The sequence below is a fragment of the Littorina saxatilis genome, linkage group LG2 (assembly GCF_037325665.1).
Source record: "Littorina saxatilis isolate snail1 linkage group LG2, US_GU_Lsax_2.0, whole genome shotgun sequence".
NCBI classification, from domain to species: Eukaryota; Metazoa; Mollusca; class Gastropoda; order Littorinimorpha; family Littorinidae; genus Littorina; species Littorina saxatilis.
The window spans coordinates 95,298,490-95,315,395 of NC_090246.1; the positions used below are offsets into that span (position 1 = coordinate 95,298,490).

Genomic DNA, 16,906 nt, shown 5'->3' on the forward strand with positions numbered 1-16,906 from the left:
GTGCTTTTGCTTTTCCTAACAACCGATGTCTCATTTTAATCCAATATGGTTTGTCAGTTTGATTAGCGGTATATTTTATGAATAAAATATCAACAAATATTGTTTGAAGTAACTGGCTGGAAGCATGAGGTTTTGAACACACACAATCTATCTGGGAGAAAAACAACAACATTCCTCATACAAACAAGCTAGTTATAACGGAGGTAAATTCGTCACTAAAAAAAAAGAAAAGAAATTAGAACACAAAAATCCAACTGATGTTCATACATTTTCATATTCAGTGATACAATAAATTGATACACAATAATCGGCACATATACTAATCCCTCTCGAGTTTTCTTTGTTGTCGTGTTCTTTGTTCAGATCTGCTCGGGGAGACAACTTGCGCAGCACTAAAACAATGGTAACGTCCCTTTACGGAGTTACGGTGTCAAAAAGTGTCCATCTCTCATAGTTTATGTACATTATTAAATATAAAAAGAGAAGCAAGTTGTATAAAAACGACCATGTTACAGAAGAGCTGTACATTTGCACGTTAAGCTATGGTTTGGAAGATTTTCCCCACAAGGGTTTAGCCAGTATCAAGGACCTGTGGTAAATAATAGGGAGATTTAAAAAACGAAACGTCGGGACGTTTCGTTTTGAAGTTGTGGTAAACGTCATCATTTCGGGGGTCTCTCGCTGGAAAGGTGAAGGTCAACTGAAACGGAACGTGGAACGTCAAAACGCAGTCACGTTTTCCACCCCCAAAAAACGAACAATATTTCGTCAACTTTTGTGAGTATTTTTGCACACTAACAGTTTTATTTGTTGGCCATTTTATGCATTGCTAGATTCATCAACCCTTTCACAGTCTTTCAGCGCTGAGAATGTGTTCATTGGAGGTAGACAACTGTTGTGAACTGAAATATTTTGAAGGGTGCTGATCCTGGTACATTTATCCAACTTCATGGTGAGAAAGCAAATGGCGAAGCAGAAGTAGGTCATCGCATCGAATTTTTATTCTGGCTTCGTATGTGATTTTGTATAAACAAAGTCTGTGTGATTTATTTGGACTGAAAATAATCAAAGTATGCCCGATTCTGGACCACCTCCTAGGGTTTTTTTTTCCATTCTGATCGAGGACAGACGTGATAATTTCACTTGAAGATTTATCGCCCTTCCTTCATTCCGAAACGAAACGTGAATACATCTAAATCTTGTCTGCGGCCTATGCCGTCTCGTTTCACGTTCCGTTTCGCGGGGTGACTCATTCACCAAACGAAACGAGCTGCAAAACGAAACGTGCTGTCCTTTAAATCTCCCTAATGTCCACGCAGCTCTGTCTCCACACACACACTGACACACACACACACACACACATATACACACACACACACACACACACACACACGCGCGCGCGCGCACACACACTCACAAACACACGTTCGCACACATGCACGCATGCACGTAGGCACATTTGAACAACACTGCTGATTTATATTTGACGATGACAACAAAGAACACAGTCAACTGTCAAAGTTACTGGTTCAGGAACGTCGCCTCGAGCAAAAATCGAAACATATTTTAGTTGAGTTTGCAGAATACAAACTGCAAACTTTAAAACCAAGTTCACTTTTTCTGTTTGAAAATACAGTCAAAAGAAGTATACGAAATATAGCTGAAAATAATACAGATTCATTGTTTAATGTAGATAGTAATGTGTATAGATACACTTATGTCAAGTGAGAACATTACCTTTGAACAAGCGTGATTTCAAAAAAGCAATTCACTCAACAGAATCAAATGACCTTTTGTTAAATCAACGTACGTATCTCGACAAGAATTCCGTGGCGTATATTTGAAACCTGTCAAAAAAATATATACGCACGCGCACATACACGCGCCTGATTGTGTGTGGTCGTGGCTGGCAGAGGCCGTACGTACGTACCGGTATATATATGCTTGCATGTTTGTTTGTTTGTTTGTTTGTTTGTCCGTCACTAAATATGCACAACGAAAAACACAAATCCATATCTGTGAAGTGTGTGCACGTCCGCGTGCTTCCTTGTTCAGAGGCTCAGACAAGATCGACTCACACCCAGGAACGATCGAAAGCTCCTAAAAGTTTTCACCTGAGAACTTTGCAGGTAAGTTTTCAATAGAATCCACGAATCCAGTCGCCTCTGTCTGCAACGGGCGGGAGCTGACCAGCAGCTCAAGAAAAATGAAGCAGCACTGTGAAGACCTACTGGTCACTTTCTCATTGTAGAGAGGGCGCAGCTAGCCAGACTCACTGTACTGATCAAAAGTGTTTCCACACGTCGCAGTCCGTGAGGCAAAATTCACGGGATGCTGTCTCCAGATCAGTCTCGAGTACACGCAATACATTGAATAAACTGCATTTCTTGTTGTCTGCGCCCATCCCCCAAAACGAACATTCTAGTTCAGTCCACTTTGTTGTCATCTCATTAACCCGAACAAAGTGCCATCTCAAGCAAGTGCAATTCAGTCAGCTGCGCTTGTTGCTATCACAATCGTTGGTGCAGCTGATGCAACATACTGCACTGCAGTCTACCGAGCAACATGCCGAAACACCGACGATAAACTGCAGGGCTGATCATCGCAGCCCAGGGTAAAACTGGCCGAAAGGTACGGGAACACATTTCACTGTTCTGTGTCGTCTGGAAACTGCAGACGCTGCTCTGGAAAGGTACGGGAACACATTTCACTGTTCTGTGTCGCCTGGAAACTGCAGACGCTGCTCTGGAAAGTGTGTGTTGAGGATTCAGTACATCATGTCACGCTCTGAAAGTAAACAAGTAAATCATGCGTTAGCGTTGTGAAGGATGATACTGGGCGAACTCTTCCATAATCAAGCAAGACAGCGAACAGAGCATTCCGCAAATAAGAGTTAGCAAAAATCACTCCTCTTGTTTTATTTGTTTTGTTTTCTCTCGAGAGAGCAATGAACAGTACCGCTAACATAACAGCAAAAACGATACAACTCCTAAGCATAAAAAAACCACCACAACAACAACAACAACAACAACAACAACAACAACAACAACAACAACAACAACAACAACAAATGAAGTGACCAAATACTACCTAACAAAGTCCAACCAAGCTACATTTAAGCATGGTTAACCTAACCTAATATAGTCCTAACCTAATAACAGAGACCACGGCACCAGTGATTGCTAATATTCCCACATATATTAAACGCCCTCAATCATGACATACTTATCTATCAAATGCCAACAAAAAACAACAAATGTTAAACCCGCGCAACACAGTTCTATAAATCCCCTGCGAGGCATTAATATTTCAACATCAATATGTCAGAGTAGCGGCGCAAATCATGCAGCTATGTATTTGGGAGGTTGTATTTCGTGTGATGCTGACATGCAAATTAATCCCCCCCCCCCCCCTGCGTGCGTGCGTGTGCGCGCATGTTTGCGTGCGTGCGTAAATATGTGTGCGTGTGTGTGTTTGTGTGTGTGTGTGTGTGTGTGTGTGTGTGTGTGTATGGGGGTGTGTGGGTGTGTCTTGTTGTGTTTGTTCAGTGGTGTTTAACGTTCGGTTTTTCCTATGGTTGTCGTAAAGCAAATACATCTCACGAGACGACAGTCTGTCAACTTCGTTTTTGATCGTAATTTGAATCGAATGTGGTGTTTGGAACTTTATTCCCGAAATGTAACTTCTATTTTTTAAGTCATGACTTTTGAACGTCGGCTGTCCGTCAGTTTTGTAATGCATTTGCAACATGTACAACCACCACCACCACACACACACAAAAAGTTTATTTTTAAATAGATGACTAAGTTGAAGCCGAGATTGTGAAAACAGAGTTGTTGCTGACAGGCTGAAGACCTCACGGTGTTACATTGACGTACCCTTCTACACCGAGTACACGTGAGTGGTGTGATCTTACGTGGGCCGTTCGAGGAGTGCTTTTGAAGTTTAATACCGTTTTTTAATTATTTATTACAGGCGTTTCTTGCATATGTTCGCTTTTTATTAAGCTTACTTTGACAAGGTATGACGAGAACTGTCTGAAGAGTTGACATTTTATGCATAAGCCGGGTTCCAGTAAGTTTAACCCAATCCTTAATAATGGAAGAGAATAACGTACGAGCCAGCACGACCCCAACACCCCCCCCCTCCCCCCGGCCACTTTTCACCTCCTTCCTCCAGATCTATATATATATACGATGCTCCCGAAGACTCTCACATCCCACTCCTTTTCTCATTCTTTTTTTACAGACAATCCTCATTTTCCTTTCTAAAACAAAAACCGTGCAAAATTGTCTCGGTATAAAATACATTTTTATCCTACATACGTGAGAGAGACACCCGTGAGATAATAATCGTTCAAATCACACGTGTGTATATCATGTAAATTAGGTCATGTCAAGCAAGTCTGGCAGGGACCTGTTTTTCCACTGCTTATGATGCCAAAGTCACCGAGACAAACGTCATTATAGAAACAAAAGATGCGCTCGCTAATTACCCTCGATGAATCTTTAGAACTAACACGTCACGCCACACTTTCAGAGTGACGTTTCTTTGCTTTGACGTAATAGATTGCACGAGGCTTTAGAAGAGATCGAGGTTCCAAAACAAGCGTCTTCAATTTAGCTGCCTCGTCTGCAGGACATTTTCAGTAAAATACACGTAAGTACAGTATGTAGGATAAAAAACGCTCGCGCTGGACCCGAGTACTCTTCAGACTGGCTCGCTCAATAAATATAAATGTTTGGAATGTCTGTGGTGTGAATGTTGGTTTCTGACCAGAAATGCAGATCTATCTCTGGCCGATTCATAGATTCAACCTACAAACTGCGACCTCATCTGTGATCAGATGGCCAAGCAATGCGTGACATCTTTTATTCTAAAGCCTTATGGTTCGTTTCGACAAGCATTAAACGGATGAAATTAACCACATGCAGTTTATTCTTCAGAAAAATGCACACAAAAAATGGGTTGGGTTCGGTGATTTGTACATAAACGTCTAGATTCGCTTATTATTTTGTCTTATGAAGCCGTCATCAACACGAACACAATGATTGCAGAAGCAAACTCTGTACCTACACGACCGAGACACAAGACTGATTATTTCACAGCTGCAATGAGAATAGAGAACAAAGACGTTTTGGGTAAGCTTACTCACGTCAGGTCTTCACTGACAAGCTAGGAACAGACGGAAAATTCCGAACAAAAGTAAATGACGTCAAAGTCTCTTTCGCTTTGCGTGTAACTTTGTCATGACGTATTTTTGTGTGACGCGTTCGGCTGTTCTATCAGGTCAATGGCTGCGTGTTGCCCCGCCGGTGTGAACTCCTCCTACGGCCAAGTCGTTTTTGTGGTTTATTTCGCATTTAGGTCCCAGGTAACATTATGAAGTTTTAATACGATCAATCGGACCTATTATCAAGTTAGTGTATCAACTTTTGAACGAACTGCGCCCAGTAGTTTCCCAGCAATAAGCTGTTAAGTGGAGAAAGACAGACAGACACACAATTAAAGTCTGCTGAGCCCTAGTACTAGCGTACTCGGGGATAAACAGAATACTACATGGCTTGCTGTGTCGTACCAGATTTACACTCGTTGCTTTTTCAAATAGTGAACAGCTCGCTTTCGCTCGCAGTTCAATATTTAAAAAAACCAACTCGTGTAAATCTGGTACGACACAGCAAGCCATGTAGTATTCTCTATCTCTCGCAACGTAGTCAAGCGTGTCTGTGTTCGTTGGGGTACAAAATGGTACGCAGAGTGCACAAAGAATTCTGTACGGTGGTAAACACACACCTGCTGATCAATCCACGGGCCAAAATCAGTCGCCGTGAACCGTGTGTACACAATCGTTATTAGTAAATCGGGTGTTGATTAGAATCTACGCTGGCTTTTATTATCGTATTGACGGGCGGGAACGCCCTTGCAATCTGGCCAAACTGAAAGCCGTTCTGAGTGACGAAAAACTACAGAGATTTTTGTTTCCTGAATTGAAATTAGGAAAACAAATTCTGGTAAAACGCTGTTCTGAGTGCAGGAACATTTGGGAGATTATTTTAAATGACGAATGTGCTGAAATTTGAAGAAAAAAAATAGAAAAAAGAACATACTTGAGTTTGACAACCTGAGAGTTGTCACTACCATCTGCTGCAGATAAAAACACCACAATAAACACTGATCGTTCAAAATGCTTTGTTCGAAATTTTAAGATAGAAAGATATATATTATGCTGAACTAAACGATGCGCTGCAGTTCGATTTTAACCCCGACATGGGGTGTTGCAGGTAGCTCTGTTTCCTCCTTGGGGATGAAGCTACCAGGGGAAGGGATTGTGTTGGAGGTGCGGGTAGAGGGGTAGCCCTTCCGGTGCTCCCCCTTGGACCTCCCTAGTCTAGGACCCTGGGTCTTCGCGAGGTGGCCATTGTGGCGTAATCCCTCCGGACTAGCATAACGTTTCCCTATCCCAAGAACGACCGTGCGTGGTCTATTAACCACATCCTCTACGAGGTGACCCTATCAACTAGGCAGCGCAAGCCCCTAGGCGAAACACGGCGGATCTAGAGGAGAGAACCTCGATAAAAAATTTGAGCTGCCATGAAGACGGAGCATGTTGGCTGAGGACAGCGGGCAGACCTTCTGTGCCGACACCCATCTACAGGAGAAAACCAGGCATGCACGCATCAAACCCAACATGGCCATACAAACGGATATTCGACGGTATGGTGCTCGTCCCGCGGATTTAGAAAGAAAAAAAAAAAAAAAAAACCCGACAAATTGCCTACCAAAAGAAAAGTTGAGGGGTATTATCTTCCAATTACACACGAAATCGCGTGCATGTACGCACGCATACACGCACATGCGCCAAAGCAACGCACTCACGAACGCCCGCACGCCCGCCCGCACACACACACGCACACGCACGCACACGCACACGCACGCACGCACACGCGCACGCACGCACGCACGCACACACACACACACACACACACACACACACACACAAACACACACACACACACCAATATTTCAGTATCAAAATCGACAACAGAAAATAAACAATATTGAAAGGCATTTTTTCGGACCACAAAGGAACACCCTCAAAGAGGGAAAATCCCTGAAAGTCAACACAGCTCACAGACAGAAAGTCCCGTGACAAATATGCACACAACTTTGGAAAATGCCCTTTCATATTTATACTGAATAACATCGGCAAACACCTAATCCAAGCTTTGGCCTTTGTCTCACTCTGTGGCTACAAGAACCAACCAAAGACACAAATGTACTTTAGCCTTCTGTGAGGATTTTCACCGTCGACAGTCCAAATAAAGCTTTGCTGTTGGATGTATCTTTTCATGTATGTACTGTTACATATATGTGTATACTTCTGTCTGCAAGAAAAATGTTAAAGGCCTCCCGGTTTCACATTATAGGTTTGGCTGGAGAACAGAAAGCTTCCGTATACAAACTGTGCACATTCATGTTAAAGCGACATTATTGTGGACTTGTAAAGGCCAATTATGATTGTGTCCATCATTCGTGAAAATAGATAGTTTTACAGACACAGACTTGGAATGTTAAAATGATTGAGAAAATGTCACAAACAAAGGCTGCGTCTCCTAAGGTTTTGTCTGACATTGCTATTGAAAGTCAGTTTGTTGCTGTGTTGCCGTAAAATTATATTGCGTGGAGAATTGCACAAAACGCTTACGATTTTGTTTTAACTTAAAATAAAGCCTGCAAATGCACCCTCTCCCTTCTCGTTTCTACCCCCCCCCCCCCACCTCCTTCACTTCCTTATCTAACATGAAATATGTCTGTATTTACGCTTCTCTCTTTTCTAGCCACCCCCTCTTTCCCCTTTGTTCTCCAATTGCCTGGTCTCTCTCTTTCCTATTTTCAATTTTTGCCTGCTTCCTACTTCTGAGAAATGAGAAAAGGTGTCATTATTATTCTTAGTCTAATTACCCGTAATATGTCACTAGCTGTAAGGCTTATGACTGCTAATTAACTTACCTGAGAGGACAGGTGATTGTGGAGGGCTGTGGAGGTCCCCTCCGTCTTCGTCAGACAGGTAGGTATCCAGAAACTCGAAGGCTTTTGCAGTCACACTTATGTGTTTACCTGGCGTGACATGAAAAATAAAGAAACATGAAGAAATCACACTAACTATCGGTGAATTTTAGGGAAAACGAATTGTGAACCGAGGGGCAAACTGCGACACGAGAGAGAGAGAGAGAGAGAGAGAGAGAGAGAGAGAGAGAGAGAGAGAGAGAGAGAGAGAGAGAGAGAGAGAGAGAGAGAGAGAGAGAGAGAGAGAGAGAGAGAGAGAGAGAGAGAGAGAGAGAGAAAGAGAGAGAAAGAGAAAGAGAGAGAACGAGAGAGAGAACGAGAGAGAGAGAGAGAGAGATAACGAGAGAGAGAGAACGAGAGAACGAGAGAGAGAGAGAGAGAGAGAGAGAGAGAGAGAGAGAGAGAGAGAGAGACAGACAGACAGACAGACAGACAGACAGACAGACAGACAAATATATACCAGCAATCTACCTACTCTCCCCCCCCCCCTTTCCGAAAAAAGCTCCTATCCAATATGCCGGGACAGATCTGCTACCCAATCGTTTACGCGAGCAGGAAGGTACATTCGAACCCGTATATAACGACCACCCAAGGGACCGACCAAAAGCAGTCGTTATAGACAGGTGGTGAGCTATGGAAAGGTGAATTATATATAGCACAACAACTCGTCTGGGGTCCTTTGGAGTGGTGGTTGTGGGCAGGTGGAAGGTGGTCGCAAATGCAGATTCAACTGTAAGAATCACTGTACCAGTCTGTATGTGACACAGACCCACCACATGCTAAATCACCCTGGGGCAGCCCATGTCAGACAAAACATTCGCATTCAGATATAGATTGTAAGACAGCGTGGCTATCAGCGTTCATCAGACACTACTGCGGAGTTAACATGTCATGGAGAAGGAAAAGAAAGAGTACCGCTCTTCTGTCTTTGTCCACATTCCTGTTGTAAATAAAGATCGAACAGAAAGTGTTTTGGGTGTGTTTGTTTTGCTTTGTTGTTTTGTTTACAATTTACTGTAGGCCAAATTAAGAAGCTTTAATAACACTTATATTTCCACTTTACTTTGTTAGACCACAACCTTCCCCAAAGCGGAACACATTGATTTTTTTACATTTAGTTCCTGGGAATGATATCCCCGGACGTTTTTTTCATTTTTTCGATAAATACTTTTGATGACGTCATATCCGGCTTTTTGTAAAAGTTGAGGCGGCACTGTCACACCCTCATTTTTCAATCAAATTGATTGAAATTTTTGTAAAGCAATCTTCGACAAAGGCCGGACTTCGGTATTGCATTTCAGCTTGGTGGCTTAAAAATTAATTAATGACTTTAGTCATTAAAAATCTGAAAATTGTAATTAAAATGGTTTTTTTATAAAACGATCCAAATTTACGTTCATCTTATTCTTCATCATTCTTTCTGATTCCAAAAACTTATAAATATGTTATATTTGGATTAAAAACAAGCTCTAAAGATTAAAAAAAAATTATGATCAAAATTAAATTTCCGAAATCGATTTAAAAACAATTTCATCTTATTCCTTGTCGGTTCCTGATTCCAAAACCATATAGATATGATATGTTTGGATTAAAAACACGCTCAGAAAGTTAAAACGAAGAGAGGTACAGAAAAGCGTGCTATGCGGCACAGCGAAACCACTACCGCGCTGAACAGGCTCGTCAGTTTCACTCCGTTTTGCACAAGCGGCGGACTACGGTCATTGTGAAAAAATGCAGTGCGTTCAGTTTCATTCTGTGAGTTCCACAGCTTGACTAAATGTAGTAATTTCGCCTTACGCGACTTGTTTTCGTTTACCCTTTTAGTTTTATTTTGAAACACACGATTCTTATGTTTACCTGTTGGAATAAATAATTGTTCACACATATTGTCCAAAAAATGCCTCTTGTGCGCATGCATGTCAAACACACCATAAATAACAGCCTCACGGAACAGCCCTGAAGTGTGCACTCACAAAATAGACGTGCGATGTATGTATATTTGATAAAATAAACGTCAGCACATGAATGAGAAACATGCAGACCTATGTTACCCCTAATACACCCCAACAATCATTCAAACAAGTCTAAAGAATTAGGGCGGTCCTGTACCAGGATGTATACCTTTAAAATTGAACGTATACAAGACAAATACACGAATGTGTACGCTAAACATTCCCCAACAACCCCCGAAAACGATCCAAACAACCAGCGTGGACCGATACTAGGGTGTCTCGCCGTCGTGAGATAGGACGCAATAAGCCACAGGAAAAGCAAACAGAGCGGACAGGGGTCCATCCTACCTCCAGCGTGGCAACCCAGGCATGTCATTATATACGTTCCTTGCTCTGTCCTGGGGTCCAGTCCCCCTCCGCCTACCCCCCTCCCTTCCCCCCACACCCTTTCTCCTTTGGTCTGGCTTGACACGGTCATAAATATTGCCGGGTCCTAAAGCCTTCGCCATAACTGTGGCCGTCGAAGGTGACACGAGCTTGAATGGCTTAAAAGGCGTTTGAGAAGAAAAGTTAAGGTTTGGTTGACCTGACGTTCATGCGAGAATTATTCAAAAAGCGAAATGGCCTTTCTTTCGCGAAGATTATTATTTTGACTTTTGAAGAATATTCAAAGTATATTCAAGCTGTGTTGGTTTCATTAGTCGCGAGAGGAAAAAAGTTTGTGCTCGCAGTCATCCAAAAGAGTTTTCTTTGCCTTACTTTGTTTCTTATGAAGTTAAATAAGCACTTAAAAATTTGGGAATATTGATTGTGCCCGCTGGGTTTTGTCCCCATTTAAAATGCTGAAAACGGACTTCCTGCTGCACCCAAAATAATAATAATAATAATAACGGGCATTTATAAAGCGCCTTATCAGAAGTTCAAAGCGCACACTCCTTCTTGTGTTGTTACACATTTACTCACGTATTCACTTTTCATTATCTTCTAATTTGATTTGGAAACGTCACTACCACTTCCGTTAGACCCCCCCCCCCCCCCAAAAAAAAAAAAAAAAAAAAAATATGTCTGTTTACGGTAACATAGAGTGAAAAAATAGGGTCGGTAGGTCGGCTTTTTTTTTTCCATTTTTTTTTTCCCCCTCTCTATGATGTTTCACAGTTCATTTCTTCTCATCAATCCCTGTTTTTGCCTGTTGAAAAACGTTAATGATACTAAAACTCGCTGGATAGGTACTGATAATTTTCACCCCATCCTTTTCATGACAACATTTATCAAGCTTTACAGCTAGCGGGTGGCGAACACCACTGCGTGCATCCATTTTGAAAGGAAGTAACACGAGTGACGACCCTTTACTCCTAACAGTACTTTGAGCTTACCTCCCTTCTGTCGTCTGCTGTTTGAGCGCAAACAGCTCTATTTTGGATGCGTTTTTTTTTTGTTTTTTGGGGTTTTTTTTTTCAGACGATCCAAAAAAAAAGATTAGGGTCGGGCCTAAAAACTAGGGTCGGTCGGGTTACCGTAAACAGACATATTTCTTTTTTGGGCCTTATATATAATCTACATTATTATATTAGCATATATCACGATTGCATTGATTGTATTTATTGTTCAAAATGCCCCCATGGGTTATGGACCAATAAAAACTTGAACTTGAACATTATCCAGGCGATTGACAGAATGAAACGGCGGTCACGTTGACCCCCCCCCCCCCCCCATCTCTCTCTCCCTCTCTCTGTCTCTCTGTCTGTCTGTCTCGGTCGGTCGGTCGGTCGGTCGGTCGGTCGGTCTGTCTGTCTGTATGTCTGTCTGTCTGTCTCTTGTTTATATTTGAAGCAGGCACAAACATACAGACACAGAAATAGTCCATCCGACAGCCAGTCCACACAACAGTCACACAGGCAGACAGAGAGTGAGACGAGCAGGTAGAAAGACAGACATGCAGACATACACACACAGTCACAGACACGCAGTGGAAAACACACACACACACACACACACACACACACACACACACACACACACACACACACACACACACACACCCTCCCCGCCCCCCCCCCCCCCCCCAGCACAGATTCCTAGACAGCTCATCGCAACGACCAGACACTCACCTGAAGCACCATCCGTGTCAGTACTCCACCGAGATTCTAACTTCGGTTTCATAGCCGTCTCCTCCTCGTGGTTGTGATGATGGTAGCTATCCCCACTGTCCCCACTAGCACCGGCTTCCTTCAGGTGCGTGAACGCTGACGCGGCAGCCACGTCATCAACCACAATGACGTCACTCGAGTCCTCAGCCGCGTCACTAACAACACGCTTCGCACCATCGTTGCGCTCGTCCGTAGCAGCCGCGGAGAGCTCTCTCGCGTTGTATTCACCGCTAGTCCTCACAACCACCACCGCTTCGCTCTCACGACGAACCTCCTCCACATCTTGGTAGATGGGGTTCTGGATGAGAGAGGGTCCCATCATGATGTCTCCTTCCCGGGGCGTGATCAGCAGAGGCTCAGCCGTCTCCGCAATGTCCGTCACAGGGTCGATGACCTGAGCTGGAGGTACGCCGTTGGCTCGCTCGATGACCATGTCCTGCATGCGAGCCAGGATGGGGTTGTCCGCCCTGGACCTCTTCATGGCATCGTCCTTCTCAGGCACGGCGTAGATGTCCCCTCCGTAAGAGTAGTGCAAGGAAGACGACTTGTCGGAGGAAGGCTCTGGTGAAGGGGAACGCTTGGTCTTTGAAGGCTGAGGCGTGGAAGACCCCGAGGAACTCACCACCGTGTACTTCTGGTCGTCCGTCTTGTTCTTGGCCAGGAGCTTCATGCTGTCGGTGGCCGAGGCTACGACCGCCACCTGGACCTTCCCCTCTTCGGCGATAATCTTCTCGCCCATGAAGGCCGGGTTCTCCATGCCTCCTGAAGACTTGGGCCTGGCCTCGTGGACCTGAGCTCTCTCCTTGGTGACGCTGCCGTTCTTGGGCGCCGCGGGTTGCTTCTGGCGGTATTGGTCTTGGGCGGAGGAAGGTTTCGGGCGGTGGGAGCGTCTGACAGGGTCTGCGATGACGTCGCTCTGAGATCTCTCCAGCTTTTTGCCTCCTCCTTTCTGGTGCTGATGGTGGTGATGATGGTGACGGTCGCTGCCCTTGCCTCCTTCTTGGAGAAGTTTGGTTTTAGACCCTTTAACACAAGAAATAGACCTTGGTTATCAATATGGTTGCTCAACAATGGTCACAAAGAGCTAAAATCCTACCTGGAGATGGGGGTTTGGGAAGGGGGGGGGGGGGGGGGGGTAGTTGGCGGAAAAAACAGCACTTATATTCTTCTCTACCCAAACCCATCCAAGCCTCCCGAGTAAAATGCAACTATTTAGATGATTCGTATTCGTCTGCAGCCAATCTCGTTCTTTCTTGTCGACTGTACATAAAAATTACAACAACAGATCGACATATTTGTCTTTATTACATTACTTCGCAAACTCACTTTCCGAACTCTAGCTGGTTATTATGAACCCCTCATCATACCTATGCGGAAATGACTTAATTGAATTCAAATATTTTCTGTGCTCACGTTGTTGTGACTCACCCCCTCCGCCTCCAATTTGGTAGACATCGTAAATGGATCCATTGCTTGGATCCATGACTTCGTAGACTGGAGTGAGGAGTTGCTGACTGTGGTAAATTCGCTGCTGACTGCCTCCCGTGGCGTATACTGCTGGGCCACTGGGTACTGAAAACACCCAGGGAATTTTGCGTTGAGAGGAGGAGAAGGAGGATTCGGAGGAGGAGAAATGAACAAAGGAGGAGGAAAAAAGAAAAGCGAGGAAGATGCAAAAAGAGAGAGAAGCGGAAGGAAGGAAAAGAAGGAGAAGAGGGAGGGGGAGAGAAGGGGGAGAGAAGGGGGAGAGAAGATTGAGGAGAAGGGAGAGGAGGCCGTTGAGGAGGGAAGGAAACAAGACGAACAATGAGGAATAAAAGGCGGAACCTTATGAAGAAGTGGCATGTAGTTTCAAGCAAACTGAAAGACAATTACATCGAAAGACAGAATGGAGGAGGGACACAAGAAAGTAGAGAAAGAGTATAGGACCAATGAAGCAGAAGACAATTACATCGAAAGACAGAATGGAGGAGGGACACAAGAAAGTAGAGAAAGAGTATAGGACCAATGAAGCAGAAGCCTAAAGAGAATGAAGAAAGCAGAACAAGAAAAACAACAAGTCGCGTAAGGCGAAATTACTACATTTTAGTCAAGCTGTGGAACTCACAGAATGAAACTGAACGCACTGCATTTTTTCACAATGACCGTAGTCCGCCGCTAGTGCAAAAGGCAGTGAATGTGACGAGCCTGTTTAGCGCGTTGCGCTATGCCGCAAAGCACGCTTTACTGTACCTCTCTTCGCGTGTTTTTAATCCAAACATATCATATCTATATGTTTTTGGAATCAGGAACCGACAAGGAATAAGATGAACTTGTTTTTAAAACGATTTCGGAAAATTAATTTTAATCATAATTTTTATATTTTTTATCTTCAGAGCTTGTTTTTAATCCGAATATAACATATTTATATGTTTTGGGCATCAGAACATGTTGAAGAATAAAATGAACGTAAATTTGGATCGTTTTATAAAACATAATTTTAATTAAAACTTTCAGATTTTTAATGACCAAAGTCATTAATTAATTTTTAAGCCTCCATGCTGAAATGCAATACCGAAGTCCGGCCTTTGTCGAAGATTGCTTGGCCAAAATTTCAATCACTTTGATTGAAAAATGAAGGTGTGACAGTGCCGCCTCAACGTTTACAAAAAGCCGGATATGACGTCATCAAAGACATTTATCGAAAAAATGAAGAAAAAAAAACGTCTGGGGATATCATACCCAGGAACTCTCATGTCAAATTTCATAAAGATCGGTCCAGTAGTTTACTCTGAATCGCTCTACACACACACACGCACAGACACACGCACACACACATACACCACGACCCTCGTCTCGATTCCCCCTCTATGTTAAAACATTTAGTCAAAACTTGACTAAATGTAAAAACGTGTTAACGATATGCTCTGAATTAATTTACTATTTTTTTGGTGCTGATTCTGAAGTTCAGTCAAGCGTTAATTCTGCAGCACTTTTTGGATATAGAACATAATTAGTATCAATCTGATTCCAAAGGAACAGGTTTTTAGTCTTGTACCTCTTCATTTTAATGTTCATAAATGGCATGCTTCATTAACTGCGTAGTAGACTAATATCCATTTATTCTTGATTGCATGCCATCAGTTTTAATATGGTGGCAAGGTATGAGATAATGATGTGAAAGCTCTATTGATTTATATAATCAACAGTCATATTAGTCAATAAGCGACTAACATGAATTAAGTTCAATGTATCTCACTACAAATCGTTAGTGCTCCTCTCAAGTAAAACACACACTTATATAATACACACAACAACAAAAAATAAATTAAAAAACGCAGAAAATATGTGAGTTTTATAAGTACAATACATATTATGTTTGTATGAAACACATTAGTCACACAAAGAAACAGCATGACTACACTGCATTAGTGATACATGAACGTTAACAGTTGTATTGTAATGTTGTACAACATGAAAAACAAAAGCAAACTATTCGATAAGAATCATCAAAACAAAAGAAAAGCGCATTTAAAAAAAGTTAATTACACCACACGTCTTGTGAATACGATGAAAAACAATTGAAAATATATGATGTGAGTGAAAGCACATCTAAACAGTAAAGTTCTGCTGAATTAAGTGCATCGTCATGAATGAGAATCATAACAGGTATTCGGATATAAATATCAAAGACTGTCCATCATTCTAGGACAATAACTAGTTTAGTAAGAGCATGTATAGATTATAGACTATTCATTATACTAGAACTAGAGGTAGTATTCATTATGCCAGGACTCCAGAAGAAAAACAAAACAACAGTATGTTAAACATAAACACTTCCAGCGCTGTTCAGGTTTCTATACAAAACAGAAACAAGTCGCTTAAGGCGAAATTACAACATTTAGTCAAGCTGTCGAACTAACAGAATGAAACTGAACTCACTGCATTTTTACAGCAAGAGCGTATACTCGTAGCATCGTCAGTCCACCGCTCGATGCAAAGGCAGTGAAATTGACAAGAAGAGCGGGGTAGTAGTTCCGCTGAGAAGGATAGCACGCTTTTCTTTATCTCTATTCTTTTTAACTTTCTGATGGTGTTTTTAATCCAAACATATCACATCTATATGTTTTTGGAATCAGGAACCCACAAATAATAAGATGAAATTGTTTTTAAATCGATTTCGGAAATGTTATTGTAATCATAATTTTTATATTTTTTATTTTTCAGAGCTTGTTTTTAATCCAAATATAACATATTTATATGTTTTTGGAATCAGAACAGGATGAAGAATAAGATAAACGTAAATTTGGATCGCTTTCAAAACAATATTTTGTTTTTACAATTTTCAGATTTTTAATGACCAAAGTCATTAATTAATTTTTAAGCCACCAAGCTGAAATGCAATACCGAAGTCCTGCCTTTGTCGAAGATTGTTGGGCCAAAATTTCAATCAATTTGATTGAAAAATGAGAGTGTGACAGTGCCGCCTCAACATTTAAAAAAAGCCGGATATGACGTCATCAAAGGTATTTATCGAAAAAAAGAAAAACATGTCCGGGTATATCATTCCCAGGAACTCTCATGTCAAATTTCATAAAGATCGGTCCAATAGTTTGGTCGGAATCGCTCTACACACACACAGACAGACAGAGACAGACACACAGACACATAGATAGACACACACACACACACACACACACACACACACACACACACACAAACACACACACAAACACACACACACACACACACACACAC

At 42.3% G+C, this 16,906-nt stretch overlaps 1 protein-coding gene across 7 annotated transcripts in view; it reads right to left on the reverse strand.

The window, feature by feature from the left end:
* Window positions 1-1,345: 1,345 nt before the first annotated feature.
* Window positions 1,346-16,906, reverse strand: part of LOC138960235 (uncharacterized) — an 83,836-nt gene continuing 68,275 nt past the window's right edge. For 4 of the 7 annotated variants that reach the window (XM_070332033.1, XM_070332037.1, XM_070332040.1 and 1 more), the window contains 4 exons: window positions 13,583-13,741; window positions 12,131-13,192; window positions 8,011-8,118; window positions 1,347-2,787 (listed from right to left, as the gene is read on the reverse strand). In XM_070332033.1, coding sequence (XP_070188134.1) covers window positions 2,768-2,787; window positions 8,011-8,118; window positions 12,131-13,192; window positions 13,583-13,741 — 1,349 coding nt within the window. In that variant the 3' untranslated portion in view covers window positions 1,347-2,767. Of the gene's footprint in view, window positions 2,788-8,010; window positions 8,119-12,130; window positions 13,193-13,582; window positions 13,742-16,906 lie in introns of all 7 variants that reach the window. The other 3 variants (XM_070332035.1, XM_070332034.1, XM_070332036.1) reach the window with 2 other exon arrangements.